The sequence below is a fragment of the Arabidopsis thaliana genome, chromosome 4 (assembly GCF_000001735.4).
Source record: "Arabidopsis thaliana chromosome 4, partial sequence".
Taxonomy (NCBI): Eukaryota; Viridiplantae; Streptophyta; class Magnoliopsida; order Brassicales; family Brassicaceae; genus Arabidopsis; species Arabidopsis thaliana.
In genome coordinates this window covers 10,309,996-10,328,744 of record NC_003075.7, presented here as the reverse complement: position 1 = coordinate 10,328,744, position 18,749 = coordinate 10,309,996, and the positions used below count along the sequence as shown (strand labels likewise).

The 18,749-nt window shown below is 36.3% G+C and overlaps 5 protein-coding genes, 1 long non-coding RNA gene and 1 other non-coding gene across 8 annotated transcripts; 5 read left to right on the top strand and 2 right to left on the bottom strand.

Annotated features, from left to right (window-relative positions):
* The first annotated feature begins 2,708 nt into the window (after positions 1 to 2,708).
* On the top strand, positions 2,709 to 2,780 carry AT4G18815. Its single transcript has one exon. It is a non-coding gene; the product is annotated as a tRNA-Gly (tRNA).
* A 58-nt stretch (positions 2,781 to 2,838) lies between these two features.
* On the top strand, positions 2,839 to 6,685 carry AT4G18810 (NAD(P)-binding Rossmann-fold superfamily protein). 2 transcript variants are annotated; one of them, NM_001203835.1, is made up of 17 exons: positions 2,929 to 3,072; positions 3,178 to 3,408; positions 3,493 to 3,654; positions 3,751 to 3,801; positions 3,895 to 4,029; positions 4,126 to 4,149; positions 4,248 to 4,359; positions 4,440 to 4,565; positions 4,645 to 4,694; positions 4,785 to 4,943; positions 5,026 to 5,121; positions 5,199 to 5,314; positions 5,395 to 5,518; positions 5,605 to 5,718; positions 5,797 to 5,877; positions 5,977 to 6,117; positions 6,384 to 6,589. In NM_001203835.1, exons 1-17 carry the CDS (start codon positions 3,010 to 3,012, stop codon positions 6,480 to 6,482), a joined length of 1,884 nt encoding a protein of 627 aa, NP_001190764.1. In that variant the 5' UTR covers positions 2,929 to 3,009; the 3' UTR covers positions 6,483 to 6,589. The 2 variants fall into 2 exon arrangements, with proteins under 2 accessions (NP_193616.2, NP_001190764.1); NM_117997.5 differs by having other exon boundaries at positions 2,839 to 3,072; positions 5,977 to 6,685.
* A 486-nt stretch (positions 6,686 to 7,171) lies between these two features.
* On the top strand, positions 7,172 to 8,883 carry RABA1d (RAB GTPase homolog A1D). The gene is made up of 2 exons (NM_117996.6): positions 7,172 to 7,626; positions 8,166 to 8,883. The coding sequence occupies exons 1-2, from the start codon at positions 7,406 to 7,408 to the stop codon at positions 8,587 to 8,589; spliced, it is 645 nt and encodes a 214-aa protein (NP_193615.1). The 5' UTR covers positions 7,172 to 7,405; the 3' UTR covers positions 8,590 to 8,883.
* A 125-nt stretch (positions 8,884 to 9,008) lies between these two features.
* Positions 9,009 to 11,329, top strand: NRAMP5 (NRAMP metal ion transporter family protein). Its single transcript, NM_117995.2, has 4 exons — positions 9,009 to 9,662; positions 9,791 to 9,927; positions 10,008 to 10,660; positions 10,736 to 11,329. The coding sequence occupies exons 1-4, from the start codon at positions 9,085 to 9,087 to the stop codon at positions 10,958 to 10,960; spliced, it is 1,593 nt and encodes a 530-aa protein (NP_193614.1). The 5' UTR covers positions 9,009 to 9,084; the 3' UTR covers positions 10,961 to 11,329.
* Positions 11,330 to 11,621: 292 nt separating this feature from the next.
* AT4G06845 lies at positions 11,622 to 11,939 on the bottom strand. The gene is made up of 2 exons (NR_142044.1): positions 11,825 to 11,939; positions 11,622 to 11,719 (listed from the first exon to the last, which is right to left on the bottom strand). It is a non-coding gene; the product is annotated as an other RNA (long non-coding RNA).
* On the top strand, positions 11,859 to 16,121 carry IRX1 (cellulose synthase family protein). Its single transcript, NM_117994.4, has 12 exons — positions 11,859 to 12,203; positions 12,296 to 12,375; positions 12,459 to 12,510; positions 12,605 to 12,770; positions 12,854 to 13,126; positions 13,218 to 13,563; positions 13,660 to 13,797; positions 13,870 to 13,995; positions 14,063 to 14,275; positions 14,358 to 14,801; positions 14,875 to 15,228; positions 15,312 to 16,121. Exons 1-12 carry the CDS (start codon positions 12,026 to 12,028, stop codon positions 15,897 to 15,899), a joined length of 2,958 nt encoding a protein of 985 aa, NP_567564.1. The 5' UTR covers positions 11,859 to 12,025; the 3' UTR covers positions 15,900 to 16,121.
* Positions 15,641 to 17,715, bottom strand: MYB98 (myb domain protein 98). The gene is made up of 3 exons (NM_117993.3): positions 17,001 to 17,715; positions 16,737 to 16,863; positions 15,641 to 16,667 (listed from the first exon to the last, which is right to left on the bottom strand). Exons 1-3 carry the CDS (start codon positions 17,675 to 17,677, stop codon positions 16,188 to 16,190), a joined length of 1,284 nt encoding a protein of 427 aa, NP_193612.1. The 5' UTR covers positions 17,678 to 17,715; the 3' UTR covers positions 15,641 to 16,187.
* Positions 17,716 to 18,749: the final 1,034 nt, after the last annotated feature.

Here is an 18,749-nt window from a genome sequence, read left to right as displayed (position 1 = left end):
ATAGGATACGACAAAAAAAAAACTCCGGACTATAATATTACGGTCAACGTCAGATCACGTGCACACATTGAGGCCGAGATGATCACTAATTTTTCAAGTTACTTTTGTTATTTTTGTGAAAACAAAAACGAGGAAGATGTAATTTCAAAATCTAAACTTGCTATATGATATAACTAATCTTAACTGTAAATATAACGTATGCCTATAGATCACAGAATTAGTTCACAATTCAGTGTAGATCATATATAGCTTCAACACTTTAAAGAAATTTACTTGTTCCTAATTAATATACGTACAACACAAGTGAAGAATTGGCATAGGATTCGGATAAAACTAATAAATGGGAGGTATGGAGTACGCATGGTCCACCGATTTCTATATTTTGGAAATTAGTAATTTGGTTGGTCGAAGGAAGCCGTTATCACGTGTCTTTTACAAGACTCATGAGACATTTTTGTACTACAAAATGGCAACATGGCTACACACACACACACAAAAAAAACAACGATACATGTATGGTATGTGTTGTATTTTTATATATATGATCGAATCTAAGTTTTAGGCACCTGAATTCTTTTTATGTATGTTGAGTACTCGGATCCTTTTTTTTCCTAGTAAATGAATAAAAGTTTTACTAGAACTGAAAACAGAAATTAGACAACGTCGATAAAGTTCGAGATGACTCTTTCCGGACACAAAATTGGCAACAGATCAAAATAACACTTTCCGGACACAAATCCTAGAGCATGGAAGTTATATATATAAATCTCGGTACTCAGTAGAATCAGAACCATACTGATTTAATATATAGATAAATAGTCGAACTATATTGTGAGTGTGTGTTTTCACTTTTAACCTAGTTGTAGAACTTGGTAATTAGTACCTGTAACATTTTGGGACCAAAATCACTTTTTAAGTGAAACATTATAATTAATGGTCCCAGAATAACAAAAAGTTATGTTTTATCGCAGCTATACAAAAGAAAGTCGAGACATGTATATAAGTCATATCATCATTATTGGAATCTTCTCTATAGTTTGTTATAACGTTGTTCACATTATTTTTTGGTTGTATACATTGATAATATTTATTGTATGTGTGGCGCTAGTGTGGATGCTTTAAATTGATCAACTACTTTGGAAAAAGTCGGGAATAGGCACGGCTCGTGAACAAGATTGTTGTATTGAACAACTCTAAGTACAGCGACCGTTTATGTTCATGATTTGACAGTATATCAAGCCAATTTGGTTAAGTGATGATAGTATTTGATCTACTATACAAAACTTCTTTTGATCTTCTATGTAGAAGGAAACGTTGTATAAAGAAGAAAGTAAATGTTAAATATTTTGAGAGAAAAAAACGTATAAAAGTTCCAATCCATTTAAGAAGAAAAAGAACATTTAAATGTTGACAAATGGTTGAATTTATTTGTGATTTCATCTCTGACATATGTATCTGATTCCCAACGTATTTGTAATTAATGTGATCATTAGAACCACATTAAAATACAGTACTACAGTATGTATCATGGTTTAGCGTTTCTGCAATAAATACTTCCATACTGTTATCTATACCCAAAAGAAAATATTGGAGACAAATTTGACTTTTTCTTTTTGTACATTTGACTTTTTAAAATAGAACAGGTAGTATAATTAGTGTTGCGAGGATGAATTTGTTTTTTAATTAAGGGATGAGTTTATAAAATACACCTAAAAATCGAGGTTGTTGTAGTTCCAAAATACAGTGGACTAAAAAGGTGACTTCACATAGGTAGACATCTCTCTGACGCATAAACTTTAACGTTTTAATTTGGAAAGTGTTTTGATTCTCGAGCCCAAACTGATGCTTTAACACTTGGAACTTGTAAGTGGTGAAGAGAATCTTTATCTAATAAACTCAGGATTTACTTTGCTATAAACTTATAACCCTATTTTTATAAATTTGTTCTAACTAATGTAGACAAATGTTAAAATCCAAAGAAAAAGAAACTCCATGATGTATTTGTTCTTTAAAAAAATATAATTTGAATCTAAATAGTAATGTATTTTGAGAATTTTTACCTAATTTGAATCTTTTGAATATATATTTTTCTTTTGTGCACCAAACAATTTGGATATTCAATTTTTGAAATTTTGGCTATCCGTAGATGGACAAATACAAACCGATCCAAACATAGAACTCACTGCATATTTCAGATGGAATTTCAACATCCAAATCTAAAATTTCAGTACCTAATACTTAGAAAATGTCTAAACCTAAATGGCTAAATTTATGTACAAATTAGAAATCACGTGCCCATTGCCCACCATTGCTTCTTTGCGGCGGCATTGCTAGGCTCCACGTGTCAGTCTTGAATATTAAGCAAAACTAACCACCACACAGAACTAAATTGTCCCCCACATGTTCTTCTATGTAATGTTTGATAAAGCCTAGTTTCAGTTATCCTATAAAATTTACTAGTCTCAAACAAAAGTCAAAAGCTCAAGATAAGAAAAAGCCAGCTCTATTACATGTTACTATGATGACATTGGCTTAAGAATAGTAACTTATACATACTTAAACAACTGAATGTTTTATGTGGTTATTTTCTTAAATCTCATTATCAATATAGTAAAACAATTGGTAGTCCTCAGGTAGCAAGTGCAACAAGCTTTTTAACTTCTGTTTAGTTTGGTATTTATAATTAAGTTTTCATATGCTTAACAATAGCGTCTGTAGTCCAACGGTTAGGATAATTGCCTTCCAAGCAATAGACCCGGGTTCGACTCCCGGCAGACGCATTTCCTCATTAAATCTTTTGCGTGAAACTTCATCAGAGTAAAACTATGTCGTTTGAATTAGATCGGTATCACCGGAACCACCCTACCGGTTAATTAAACCGGAAAACAAACCGCTGAGACTTCCCCACGTGTGTGGTCTACAATCTCTATCGATTCCACAGCACAAAAATCTTTTGCGCTTTTGAGATTTTTCCAGAATTCAATCTTTCGAGTGTTGTTGAATTCAGAAATGGAGGTTTCGTCTTCACTCAAGCTCTCATCGTCGTTATCTCCTTCCATCATCAAACTTCAGGTTAAGCATTTTCTCAGTTTTTTCTTATTAAATATGTCTGTTTTCTGAAACTGAGTCTGCAAAATTCTCAATAAATTTGAAGACTTTTCTGTTAATACTTTGCAGGGTTCTTCATCAAGTATTGATATAAAATTCTCTAAGTACACTTCACTTCCTAAACCGTTTCTTCAACTTGATGATAAAAGCCGACGTCTTCGTGACCAACAAGTTTCACATTCTCTCGAGCTAAGGTCTTACAGAAAACGGGTCACTGCGAAATCAGGTTCTCAAGGTTGGGACTTTGGTAGATTCGTCAAAACATTGTACTTTTTCAATGGACCACCATCTCCTCTAAAGGTATATATGAGGACTTTTGTTTGATTCTCATTGAGAGGTGTAATATAGTCATTTGAAGTAATTGATTGTTTCTTGCTTGTGAAGTTTGTTTCATCGGTGTTTGAGAAACTTACTAACGGAGCAACGGAGGAACCGGTTGCTGAAATGGGAACTTCTGGAATCATACTTGTGGCTGGAGCTACTGGTGGTGTAGGAAGAAGGATTGTTGATATCTTGAGGAAAAGAGGGTTGCCTGTTAAAGCATTGGTACTAAACTTTTCGATAGGTTTCTCTTTTCTTGTGTTTTAATTCTGATTTTGAAAATGTGGGCAAAGTCTTTAACTTTTTGGGGAATAATCATAGGTTAGAAATGAAGAGAAGGCTCGGAAGATGTTAGGACCTGAGATTGACTTGGTGAGTCCACTGAAATTTTCCACATTGTATTCTTGTTATTTTTATAGTTATAAGACCATTGATAACTATCTGCATATATTTCAATGTTGTCAGATTGTTGCAGATATTACAAAGGAGAATACATTGGTTCCTGAAAAGTTCAAAGGAGTGAGGAAAGTGATCAATGCTGTTTCTGTTATTGTTGGTCCAAAGGAAGGAGATACACCTGAGAGACAAAAATATAATCAGGTCGGTGAATTTTTCTGAATGGAATTTCTTAAAAGCTTTGAACTTTAGATTCTAGCTTTGAGAAATGACTCTGTTTGGATATTGGTTATAATGCAGGGAGTCAGGTTCTTCGAGCCAGAGGTACTGGGACTATAAGAACATTTCTTGAGTATTGTTTTGATGAATTTAGTGCTCAATGTTCAATAAAACTAAAACCTATAGATTTTGGTTATTCACAGATAAAAGGCGACTCTCCCGAGTTAGTGGAATACATTGGAATGAAGAACTTAATCAATGCTGTTAGAGATGGTGTTGGACTTGAGAATGGGAAGCTTATTTTTGGTGTCGGGGGTAAGTTGGGTCAAGGAACTTGATTAGGTTTCTATGAGTTGACATGGCATTATAAAAGACTTACCAATATATCTGTATAGATAACACGTTTAAGGATCTACCTTGGGGAGCATTGGATGATGTTGTAATGGGAGGTGTCAGCGAAAGTAACTTCATAGTAGATCTAACCGCTGGTGAAAACGGTGGACCTACCGGAATTTTTAAAGGTTTGATAAGATAACAACTCTATTTGCCATTTTCCTTCTCTTGGGGTTTTACTTATATAAGCATAACATGTTTTGTTAGGAATTGTTTCCACAACAAATAATGGCGGATTTACGAGTGTCCGAACCAAGGTAAAGGGTACGACTAAATGTCAGAATCTCTCCAAGCTTTTTTATCCTTCGTTATCTCACTGAAGCATGAGTCTTACACTTTTCTTCTAGAACTTTCCCGAGGCGGAGAATGTCTCTGCATATGATGGTCTAGAGCTAAGACTAAAAGGTGATGGACTCCGTTATAAGCTAATCGTCCGAACAAGCCAAGATTGGGATACTGTTGGTTACACCGCCAGTTTTGACACTTCACCAGGCCAATGGCAATCTGTAAGTAAAATCACTTTTGTCTTTCATTTTCGATATACTTTTGTGGGTAGATTAATTATAGTTCTGTTACTTTAAATCATAGGTACGCTTACCTTTCTCGTCTTTAAGACCTGTATTTCGCGCACGTACAGTTACAGATGCACCACCTTTTAATGCAAGCAGTATCATTTCACTACAGGTTTGTTTTCCTTTTTGTGTTAACCCTCTTAAAATTCCCATTCTAAATGTTTGATTAATAAGTTGGCTATTTTTCAGCTTATGTTTAGCAAATTTGAGTATGATGGTAAGCTTAACCCTACATTCAAAGAAGGACCTTTCGAGCTTCCTTTATCTAGCATTCGAGCTTATATCCAAGACCCCGTCACTCCAAGGTCTGATCTAGTTTCTTGCTTTTTAGAAACCAAACTCTTCACTAAATGCTGAACTAGCATTTCGTTACTTATCGTTACAGGTTTGTTCACGTTGGCTCTGCGGGAGTTACTCGACCAGAGAGACCCGGTTTGGATCTAAGCAAACAACCTCCGGCCGTGAGATTAAACAAAGAGCTTGATTTCATTCTCACTTACAAGTTAAAGGTTTGTCTCTCTATACTCTCTGCTTCGCAGAAAATTGGAAAAGTCATTTTCAAAAGATTTTAAAGCTCTTACTTTTGAATGACTAGGGAGAGGATCTGATACGCGACAGCGGGATTCCATTTGCAATTGTACGGCCATGTGCTTTAACAGAAGAGCCTGCCGGAGCTGATCTCATTTTCGAACAAGGAGACAACATTACGGTATTTTCAATTTCGCTTCTCCTTGAAATCCAACAACTCTTTAAGTTAACTAACCTAACCAACTTTACCTTTATATAGGGGAAGGTATCAAGAGACGAAGTAGCGCGTATATGCATCGCTGCTTTAGAAAGCCCGTATGCTCTTAACAAGACCTTCGAGGTTTTTAAAGAATCATCAATTTTTCGATTTTTCCGGGTTGCTATTCAAAAAGTTAAATTTCTGAATTGGGCTGTTTTGTGTGTTGTTTGTTTGTTTCAGGTTAAAAGTACGGTTCCGTTTAGCGAGCCTTTCACGGTAGATCCTGAGAATCCTCCACCGGAGAAAGACTACAATGAGTATTTCAAGACTCTGAAAGATGGAATCACCGGTAAAGAAGCTTTAGAACAGAGCACTGTTGCAGTTTAAACCAGGTTTTATCTACTTTTGTAACTGTGTGTTGTCTCATCTTCGTTAAAAATCTTTCCAAAAGTAAAAACAACAACAAAAGAGTCGTGTAGAAACATGTTTGTATACTCCATATATCGTACATTGTAGATAAGATTTACAAAAGCTTATTGACGACAACAATAAAGATTGTACCTTTTGATCCGTGGAGGTTCTTCAACAAGATTCTGAAATTTCTCTGCCATTTCTCTGTCTGTGAGAATTTTGCCTTGTGGTGTAAGAAAAGCAGTCCGTTGAAACGGTGGAGACCAGATACCGCTTGTCTGGTAATCAAACTGAAACTCAGACACGTCAATGTACTTCTGAAGAAGTTTGTCTGAAACTGGTTTTGTAACATTCTGAGTTAAAACAGAGGAAGAAGATGAAGATGTAGGTGGAGTTTCAGACATTTTTTAAAGAAAAGAAAAAGTAAAGAATCTAAATTTTGATAGGAGGGTTTCATGAGGAAAAGGGTTGATGGAGACTTTTATGGTAATGACAAAATAATGGATTTTTTGGCTAATAATGGAGGATGAGTGGAGAGGAGCACAGAACATTTGTCTATGTTCCTTTTTCACTCTTTTTTTTGTTTCTTTTCTTAATGTACAGATGCGTTTTTGGATTACATATTACATAATACACAAATCATTGAACTCTTTTCACATGGCAGCAGATATGTGAGTTTTTGCTAACCTCAAAGAATTTAGACAATACACACAACTACTATGTGATTAGCCCATATGGGCTTCCATTTTAGTGTGTGTTGAAACCCATTGGGTATATACAGAATCCACTAACTAGAAGATAGAGCTAGAAATGTTTCATTTTTGTTAGATCATCATTGAGAGTGACTGAAATATCGCCGTTTACCAATGTAACATGACCACCACCACTACTTTTTGACCTTTTCAAGAAAATGAAAGCATGTAACATATACATACAAAAGTTTAACGAAATGTCGGATCTACCCCTGATCTTAGGGAGTGAATCCGGGGTAGTTTAGTACATGTATACAAAATATTTCACCCAGAATCTATCGGTGATCATGGTCCAGCTAGAAAGACACCAGTCTTACCCTAACTTTTTTCAAAGTCTGTGTCTTTCTGTAGAAATCTGAGGAATAAATATTTGAATCTAAAGAGAATAAAGAAGAAAGTAAAAAAGCAAAATCGAAGTTTTGTTCAATTTTCTGGGATCATAGAGCAATTTTCGTTTCTTTATTCGTTGAAAGTGTGAAGCTTTTTTGATTCAGTGAGAAGTGTTAATGGCGGGTTACAGAGCAGATGATGATTACGATTACCTATTCAAGGTGGTTCTGATCGGTGATTCAGGTGTTGGAAAGTCCAATTTGCTTTCTCGATTCACCAGGAACGAGTTTAGTCTCGAGTCTAAATCAACGATCGGGGTCGAGTTCGCGACTCGTAGCTTGAATGTTAATGAAAAAGTCATCAAAGCCCAGATTTGGGACACTGCTGGTCAAGAAAGGTTTAAGCTCCGTCTCTTTGATTTTGTCTTCATTTGTTCATTTCTCGATCTGTGTTTTAGGTATTGGCCTTCTGATGCATTGTGGAGTCAATACAATTTCATTAGATCTGTCTTAGTTAATGGAATCAGTTTATCGTAGAGAAAGCTTGAGAAATCAACCTAACCTGTGATCGTGTATATAATTACTGGAGGTGAAGTGTACATTGTATTTGTGTATAATGAGAGAACTCAACAATTATGCTTAAAGTTACCAGCTTTGTAGAAATTCTGTTGTTTTGCTGATTAGTTTGATCAACCAGTGGTTGATGATAATCTTCGGTATCGTATATGTTCATGGTGTTTCTATATGTTCGTTAATTCTGATGACGATATCGATTTCTTTAATGATCGTTTTCTACCATTGAAGCTGAAGAGCTTATTGCTTTGAAGTCTTTCTTGTCATTTCGGTTCTTATTATGTTCCTATCTTTCTAATTTAACAGAGTTTCAATGACTAAGTCGTTAACGGGTTTTTGTTTCTCCTCTTTTCGCTATTTTTAGATACCGAGCAATCACTAGTGCTTACTATCGAGGAGCTGTTGGGGCGCTTCTTGTTTACGACGTAACCCGACACTCAACATTCGAAAACGTTGAGAGATGGCTAAGGGAACTCCGTGACCACACTGACCCAAACATAGTTGTGATGCTTGTGGGAAACAAATCCGATCTTCGCCATCTTGTAGCAGTCCAAACCGAAGATGCAAAATCTTTTGCAGAGAATGAATCACTCTACTTCATGGAAACCTCAGCTCTTGAATCTACCAATGTTGAGAACGCGTTTTCTGAAGTACTCACTCAGATTTACCATGTTGTGAGCAAGAAAGCAATGGAGGCTGGTGAAGATTCCGGTAATGTTCCTTCGAAAGGAGAGAAGATCGATGTTGATGTTTCCGCAGTGAAGAAAACTGGTTGCTGCTCCAACTAAATGGTCTTATGTCCTAAAGCTGAAATCGGTTTTTAAATTTTACATTCAAATTTTGTTTTTGAAGATGTTTGCTTTTTTTTAGGAAAACAAACTATGTTATGCCTTTTGATTTGCTTGTTTGAAAATTGCTTAGCTTTGGTCTGATTCTGTACCGGTTAAGGGATTTTGTAATTTAACCGGTTCTGGTCTATGGTTTGTTTTTAATTCAATCCGCAAATATCTCTAAACCAATATTTATTGTGCTAATCCTTGAACACAACTAATTTTTGTTATACCAATTTAGAAAATTTTCGTCAAAAAAATAGAGATCACAATTCAGTTTCTAATAATAGAAACTTTTAATAACAGTTCATTTTTAGAATTTGCTTTTGTTTTCTCATTTGACTATTCTTGACTTTAATTTTAATTTTATCAAAATAATCCATGTAATCTTTTAAAATTTTCTTAAAACAAATCACGTCGTCAGTAACGCCGAAAGAATATTCCGTTACTAAGATGACGGGATCCACCGTTTCCCGCCAAGAAAACAGCCCTAAGAGACCAAACGACAGTAACGGCGAATTCAAACGTCTATTAGTTCCCGAAACCTCTCAGCCAGAGGAGGACGAGCTTCACGAATCGCCACCGGAGAATCAGATCCTGAACGTAGAAGAAGACAGAGACAAAACCTACGATTCAGTTCCGCCATTCTCATGGGCAAAGCTATGGAAATTCACCGGACCTGGATTTCTCATGAGCATCGCGTTTCTAGATCCAGGAAATATCGAAGGAGATTTACAAGCCGGAGCTGTGGCTGGTTACTCTCTCCTATGGCTTCTTCTATGGGCGACGCTAATGGGACTTCTGATGCAGCTTCTCTCTGCTCGTATCGGTGTCGCCACGGGTCGACATTTAGCGGAGATTTGTCGAAGTGAGTATCCTTCGTGGGCGCGAATCTTGCTTTGGTTCATGGCGGAGGTTGCTTTGATCGGAGCTGATATTCAAGAAGTCATCGGAAGCGCGATCGCTCTTCAGATTTTGACTCGAGGGTTTTTACCTATTTGGGTTGGTGTTATCATCACATCATTTGATTGGTAAGCAAAACTAGGTCTTTGGCTTAGAACGCCTTTAGGATCACCTGAGTTATTAAAAAACAAAATAGGTCTTTTTGCGGTGTTGTTTGTAACACAAGTTTTGATTTGTGTTGTTTGTGAAAAAACAGCTTCTTGATTTCGTATTTGGAGAAATGTGGAATGAGGAAATTAGAAGGTCTTTTCGCGGTTTTGATTGCGACAATGGCGCTTTCGTTCGCTTGGATGTTTAATGAAACTAAGCCAAGTGTTGAAGAACTATTCATAGGTAAGTTTGTAAGATTAAGCATTGTCTCTTATTTGATGTCATTTCTTGATTTGGTTTTATCTTGATGATGATTTTGAAAGGTATTATTATTCCGAAACTCGGATCAAAGACGATTAGAGAAGCTGTTGGAGTTGTGGGATGTGTAATAACGCCTCACAATGTGTTCTTGCATTCAGCTTTAGTGCAGTCTAGGAAGACGGATCCAAAGGAGATAAACAGAGTTCAAGAAGCTCTTAACTACTATACAATCGAATCGTCAGCCGCGCTTTTTGTTTCGTTCATGATCAATTTGTTTGTAACTGCGGTTTTCGCGAAAGGGTTTTATGGAACCAAACAAGCTGATAGTATAGGACTGGTTAACGCGGGATATTACCTACAAGAGAAATATGGCGGTGGTGTTTTCCCGATACTATACATTTGGGGGATTGGTTTATTAGCTGCTGGACAAAGCAGTACTATAACCGGGACTTATGCTGGACAGTTTATAATGGAAGGGTTCTTAGATCTTCAAATGGAACAATGGCTATCAGCTTTTATAACGAGAAGCTTTGCTATTGTACCTACTATGTTTGTTGCTATTATGTTTAACACATCCGAGGGCTCGCTCGATGTTTTAAACGAATGGCTTAACATTCTTCAGTCGATGCAGATTCCTTTCGCGGTTATTCCTCTTTTGACTATGGTTTCTAATGAACATATCATGGGTGTCTTCAAGATCGGACCTTCGCTTGAGGTAAAGCAATTTTTTGTCATCTCTCTTTATTGTTATGTGCTTTTGATTGTAACGAGTTAGTTGGGATCTTTGCAGAAGCTAGCTTGGACTGTGGCGGTGTTTGTGATGATGATAAATGGGTATCTTCTTCTAGATTTCTTCATGGCTGAAGTGGAAGGGTTTCTTGTTGGGTTTCTGGTTTTTGGTGGAGTAGTTGGATACATCAGTTTCATCATCTATCTTGTTTCTTATAGAAGCTCACAATCTTCTTCCTGGTCGAGTTTAGAAATGTCAGAGAGAGTTGTTTCCACAGAGACGTAGAAACCCATAACTTTAGTATTCTTCAACCCTTACAACTTATCTGAGCAAAATCAGAAGGTCGAATTTGATGGATGGTTTTGCTGTATTTGGTCAACGGTTTTATTTGAGACAGTAGACCAGAGGAAACTCAGATGTGATGATGCAAAGACTGAATTGGTTAAGAGTGTAGATTGATTTGTTCTAACATTGCAAATGTAGAGTAGAATTATGCAAAAAACGTTAATGAACAGAGAAGTGATTAAGCAGAAACAAAATTAGAGAAGTGATATTATATCTCAAAATTTATTTTTGGTACAGCTAAAGCTCAAATTGTTATAGAGATTAGAGATATTAAACCAAATGACGAGTGTTTTCTTTAGTAGTAAACGGTGAAAATTCTCTTCTGACAAAGACAATTAAAATTTTAGGTTTAAGACTTTAATATTTGTCACAAATTGTCATTTACCTAAATAAAAAAAAAACTAAATATTTTTTTTAGATACATATGTGTCTTATAATTTTAACTATAAATTTTAATTTTATGTCTTAAATAATTGTTTACACTATAAATTTAAATATTTTAATGCTAAAATTAATTTGATTCAAAAAAGTGATTTTAATTCTTATTTTTCTTATAGAAAGTTGGTGATTGAAAAGATTTACTTAAAAATTATAACAACTTCAATGGTGAATAACCCGACCCGAATAAACCGGATATAACAACTTCAATGTTAGCTTGATATAGAAAGTACGGTGACGCTTAGGAGGCAAGCAAGCTAGTATCTGCCGCTGGTTAGAGACAAAGAACATGTGTCACTCCTCTCAACTAAAACTTTCCTTCACTTTCCCGCAAAATCATTTCAAAAAAGCTCCAAATTTAGCTTACCCATCAGCTTTCTCAGAAAACCAGTGAAAGAAACTTCTCAACTTCCGATTTTTCACAATCCACCAAACTTTTTTTAATAACTTTTTTTCCTCTTATTACAAAACCTCCACTCTCATGGCTTCTCAAACTTGTTATCCATCCAAATCTCAATCCCTAATTAGGGTTCATTTCTCTGTTTCTCCAAACAGGGGAATTCGAAGATGATGGAGTCTAGGTCTCCCATCTGCAACACTTGTGGTGAAGAGATTGGTGTAAAATCAAACGGAGAGTTCTTTGTGGCTTGTCATGAGTGTAGTTTCCCGATCTGCAAAGCTTGTCTTGAGTATGAATTCAAAGAAGGTCGAAGAATTTGCTTGCGTTGCGGCAATCCTTACGATGGTACAATTATAAATTTACAAACTTTATTCGAAAGTTTGATTTTTTGGTTAAAGAGTATTTATAACTTGTTTTGTTTTGTTTTGCTTTCATAGAGAATGTGTTTGATGATGTTGAGACAAAGACATCTAAAACTCAATCCATTGTTCCAACACAGACCAATAACACTTCTCAGGTTTGTGTGCTTAGCTAAGATTAGTTGCTTTTATGTCTTAATTAGATTTTACAAATTTGAGAACATTATCTTGACTTTTTCAGGATTCAGGGATTCATGCTAGACATATAAGTACAGTCTCAACAATAGACAGTGGTAAGAACTAAGAAACAAAGCCAAAATCTTTGTATACATTTGGTGAGGTTATTAATAGTTTAACTAACTTGGGGATTGTTGTTTCTTCCTGAAGAACTGAATGATGAATATGGCAATCCAATTTGGAAGAACAGAGTGGAGAGCTGGAAAGACAAGAAAGACAAGAAGAGCAAGAAGAAGAAGAAAGATCCAAAAGCAACAAAAGCTGAACAACATGAGGCTCAGATTCCTACCCAACAGCACATGGAAGATACGCCACCGTAAGCACATCCTCGTACTAATCTAATAACATTCACCAAAAAGTTTGAGACGTTGATTTGGTCTCTGCCGTTTGTATTCTCAGGAACACAGAATCTGGTGCTACAGATGTGCTTTCGGTTGTGATTCCTATCCCAAGGACAAAAATCACTTCATATAGGATTGTCATCATCATGCGGTTGATCATCTTGGCTCTGTTTTTTAACTACCGTATCACGCATCCTGTCGATAGCGCTTACGGTTTATGGCTAACATCTGTGATATGTGAGATTTGGTTTGCTGTTTCTTGGGTGTTGGATCAGTTCCCTAAATGGTCTCCTATTAACCGAGAAACTTACATCGACCGGTTATCCGCAAGGTTACAAATGTTTTATAACCGTTATATGCTTAATCTGCGCAGTTACTACCAATCTTTAAGTTTTATGAAACCATTTATCAAAACTATGCAGATTCGAAAGAGAAGGCGAGCAATCACAGCTTGCAGCTGTAGATTTCTTTGTTAGTACGGTAGATCCATTAAAGGAGCCACCTTTGATAACTGCAAACACGGTTCTTTCGATCCTCGCGCTTGATTATCCGGTGGATAAAGTCTCTTGCTATGTATCTGATGATGGTGCTGCAATGCTTTCGTTTGAGTCTTTGGTTGAGACAGCAGATTTTGCTAGGAAATGGGTACCTTTCTGCAAAAAGTACTCCATCGAGCCACGAGCTCCCGAGTTTTACTTCTCGCTTAAAATCGATTACTTGAGGGATAAAGTTCAACCTTCTTTTGTGAAAGAACGTAGAGCCATGAAAGTAAGTAAGCAAGGGCTTTAAAACCTTAAATTAATCTCATATAGCGTTAACCGATGATTGAATCGAAAACTTAATGTCTAATTTCTCTTCTTGTAGAGAGATTATGAAGAGTTTAAAATAAGAATGAATGCTTTAGTCGCCAAGGCTCAAAAGACACCAGAAGAAGGATGGACAATGCAAGATGGAACATCTTGGCCCGGGAACAACACTCGTGACCATCCCGGGATGATTCAGGTTTGCTAGCTAAAACATTTGACCTGAAATGCTCTGTCTTTTCTTGTTAGTCACGTAATTTCTTTCTTGCAGGTTTTTCTTGGATATAGCGGTGCTCGCGACATTGAAGGAAATGAACTTCCAAGATTAGTTTACGTCTCTAGAGAGAAGAGACCTGGTTATCAGCATCACAAAAAGGCCGGGGCAGAGAACGCATTGGTAAACTTCAAAACTTTTTCTTTTATCGTTCAATTTAGCACAATCCTAATGATTTTGTTCTTTGTAGGTGAGGGTGTCTGCGGTTTTAACGAATGCTCCATTCATTCTTAACCTTGATTGTGATCACTACGTCAACAATAGCAAAGCCGTGCGTGAAGCAATGTGCTTTTTAATGGATCCTGTTGTTGGTCAAGACGTTTGCTTTGTTCAGTTCCCACAGAGATTTGATGGAATCGACAAGAGTGATCGATATGCTAACCGCAACATTGTTTTCTTCGATGTAAGTTATCTCATACTCATAACTTCAAGCAAAGTTTTGAGATTTCTTATGATATTTTGTGGTTTTGATATGATGTTTTCAGGTTAATATGAGAGGGCTTGATGGGATTCAAGGTCCAGTTTATGTTGGTACAGGTACTGTCTTTAGAAGACAAGCACTTTACGGATACAGTCCACCTTCAAAACCGAGGATTTTACCGCAATCTTCATCATCGTCGTGTTGCTGTCTAACCAAGAAGAAACAACCTCAAGATCCTTCCGAGATTTACAAAGATGCAAAGCGAGAAGAACTTGATGCTGCAATCTTTAATCTTGGGGACCTAGACAACTACGATGAGTACGACAGATCGATGCTGATTTCACAAACAAGCTTTGAGAAAACGTTTGGTCTCTCTACGGTTTTCATCGAGTCTACTCTTATGGAGAATGGCGGTGTTCCCGACTCTGTAAACCCGTCAACGCTCATCAAAGAAGCTATTCATGTCATTAGCTGTGGATACGAAGAGAAAACTGAATGGGGAAAAGAAGTAAGTGCCTTGTTTCTTCATATCAAAGTTCTCTTGTGAGTACATTTTATAACCTTTCGTTCTGTTTTCGCAGATAGGATGGATTTACGGGTCGATCACCGAAGACATTTTGACGGGTTTCAAGATGCATTGTCGTGGATGGAGGTCGATTTACTGTATGCCATTAAGACCAGCATTTAAAGGATCTGCTCCAATCAATCTATCAGATAGGCTTCACCAGGTTCTACGTTGGGCTCTTGGCTCGGTTGAGATCTTCCTTAGCCGACATTGTCCTTTGTGGTACGGTTGCAGCGGAGGCCGCCTCAAGTTGCTCCAGAGATTAGCTTATATAAACACTATTGTCTACCCATTCACTTCTTTGCCTCTTGTTGCTTACTGTACTCTTCCAGCTATTTGCCTTCTTACCGGCAAATTTATCATCCCAACGGTAACTTTTTCATACTACTAATTACTTTGGTTAGGTTACAGCAAGATTGAGAATTTGATCTTTGTTTCTGTTCTTTATTGCAGCTATCAAACCTAGCAAGCATGCTGTTTCTAGGTCTCTTTATATCAATCATCTTAACGAGTGTCCTCGAGCTTCGATGGAGCGGAGTCAGTATCGAAGACTTATGGAGAAACGAACAGTTTTGGGTTATTGGAGGTGTCTCAGCTCATCTCTTTGCCGTTTTCCAAGGATTCCTCAAAATGCTCGCTGGTCTCGACACAAATTTCACAGTCACATCGAAAACCGCAGATGATTTAGAATTCGGTGAGCTTTACATTGTCAAATGGACAACTCTCTTGATCCCTCCGACGTCACTTCTTATAATCAACTTGGTCGGAGTTGTTGCTGGATTCTCTGACGCTCTTAACAAAGGTTATGAAGCTTGGGGACCTTTGTTTGGGAAGGTATTTTTCGCCTTTTGGGTGATTCTTCATCTTTATCCATTCCTCAAAGGTCTTATGGGAAGACAAAACAGAACACCTACTATTGTTATTCTCTGGTCTATCTTGCTTGCTTCTGTGTTTTCACTTGTTTGGGTTCGTATCAATCCTTTCGTCTCCAAAACCGATACGACTTCCCTTTCTCTGAACTGTCTTTTGATCGATTGCTAAGAGAAGATACGTTATGTTTGTATTTTGAAAGATTGATCATATGTGTTTTGGTTGTTTTATAAATTTTCATATGGTTGCTTGAGCCACAAGTTAAGTAATGTTCTTATTTTAGCAACAAGTCTTGGCGGGTTCCGCAAGTTAGGTTTCTATTGTTTCAACATCAACATGTTTTTAAAAAGCAAAATATTTTATATCTTTTCAAATTATTGAAGTTTGGTGGAATCTGTCTCGTATAAAAAGACAAACAAAAAACAACAAAACTGAAACAAGCAGAATAAAAAATACAAATCAGAGTCCATGAACAAAAGCATCAATGTCAGGCTGAGGAATGTCATCAAGCAAAGAGTCAATGCTACATCCTTCCTCAAGCAGCTTCTCATTGAATCCAAAATCATCAGTAAACACACATTCAGGCACAATCCTGTCTTGTCCATACACCTCCTCTTCCTTCTTCTTCTCCTCAACCGCAACAACAACATCCTTCTTCTTGTTATTACTCTCTCTGCGTCTACCTCTTGCAGGAACAGAAGAAGCCATCAAAGCTCCCATATTCAAGCTCTTGATGTAATCCTGCAACAGAGAAGGTCTTGGATACTTAGATCTACATTTTCTTTTAGAGAATTGTCTTCTTTTTGTTGCGTTCCAATGGTTCTTGATCGAGTTCTCTGTTCTTCCCGGGAGTCTTTTCGCAATCTCTGCCCATTTGTTTCCAATCTCTTTGTGAAATTCTATCAACACTCTGTCCTCTTCTTCACTCCATGTTTCTTTCTGCAACAATCTTTATCTTTTAGGTTCCATAATCATCAATACATGATCTTATAGCTACTAGTAAAATACCTTAATGTCAGGTCTCAAATGGTTATGCCACCTCTCTCTACATTGTTTCCCGATTCTTCCCGGTAACACTTGAGCGATATGCGACCATTTACGCAATCCATACTTCTCCACGAGTTGAATCAGTACCCTATATTATCCAAAACAAGAAAACTTCATTTACAAGCAAAAACGGGTGACTATAGTAAAAACCTCTAGAATAGTGTAATCATCAAAAGTCTTGATTATGTTAATTGATTCTTGAGGTTTCTTGTGTTAATAACGAACCTGTCTTCTTCAGCAGTCCATTGTCCTTTGACTAAGGTTGACTTTTTGGTTTCTTTCCATGATGATGATGAAGAAGAAGAAGACAACTTTCGTGTAAGAAATGGTTTGGTCTTGTTGAAACTTGTTGCTCTATAACAATCATTATCTGCAGAAACACATGAAATTTCATCTGGCATTACGAAGTTCATAGGTTTGAAAGTCTCTGTAGGAGGGTAATCAAAAGGGATCATCCTCATCATCATCATGTTGTTTTGCTCCAAGTCCATAGGATCATCATGTTCATCGACCAAATTGATCTCTTGATGATGATGATGATTACGAGTGAAGTATGAGTTTTCCACTGCTTGGAAATGATGATGATTCATCAAATTTGGTTTAGTTTCATAGAAATCGACCATGTTTTCTTGGTAAGAGCAATGCTCGAAAGGAGCATTATTGATACAAGAAGACGTAGTTTGGACGCTGAGCAAAGGATGTGAAGATGAGGAGCCATGATGATGATGATGATCAAACTGATGATCATGATCAAGATGGTGAAAATCTTGAAGAAAGCTTGTAGGTTTTGATTGGTCGACGACTTCGAATGGAAAATCTTCTTCTTTCATGTGTTCTTGATCACGTGTGAAGATGTTTTGGTTTAGAGAAGCAAAACCATTCTCGTCGACGAAATTCTCCATTGTTTTGGAAAGGAGAAAAAAAAAACTAATTAATTAGTAAAAAAAAAAAAGTGAAGTCTTTTTCCGATTTTGTGTTAGCTTTGTTCTTTCTCGTATTTGTAAGGTAGGAGAAGAAAGAAAAGACATTTAATGTGTGTTTTTACTATACCCATAAATTTGTTATGGATTGAAATCTAACGTTTGTAGTTTGTTGGTAGCATTAGTGTGATTTTGTATATATTAAATTAATTAATTATTTTTTTAAATTATTTCTTAAATGCTTAGCCATTTTTGTGTTTTTCTTAAATCATATCTCAACATGAAAGTGAGGTAAAATTAAGAAAATTAATTTCGAAGTTAGTTTACAATGAGATTTTTTTTTTTTTTTATCCTAGTTAGATTTTTAGAGGTATTACTAAAAATAGTTCAAATTAATTATTTCTTTTAACATATTTTGATAGAAATATAATTAGATTGAAAATCAAGTTAGAAAATGTGAGATAATAATCTTTGTTGACGTTACACATTAGGTGTTGTTGAATTTGGGGTAAACATAGTTGAATGTTTGTGAAAACGCTAGTATGAATTAAATCTAGTTTTTAATGTGTAAATGACTCATTTATTGTATATTTAGTTGTCTTTAGTTAATTTATCATAAAGTGTAGTATTAATTTAGTCAACAAAAATGTAATTACCATTTTAAATGCCGAAGGACAATGAGTGTATTGACCATATTAGCTCTAAGGTCTAATTTTCATTTTGTTCACTCCGTCTTCTAGAAGTAAACCCTCACAAAAAGTCTCTGACCAAAGTGAAACAAAAAAAAAACTCAAAAACCGCATCGTTTATAACAAAGTGTTAACAGTGTGACTCTAATGGTGTTTCTTGCAGTGTACAACTTCTTAGTTCTTTAGTTCATGCATGTATTTCTTTTTTCTGCCTAAATCTGAGTTCTGTCCGAAAACTTTTTAAAAGACCTCCCTTATTAATTCATGTATGGGGGTTACAAAAAAATATGATTCCTATGATATTCTTCTTGTCCCCACCTCAATGCATAAGGACTGGACTAATGCTAATATCGATGAACTATTTA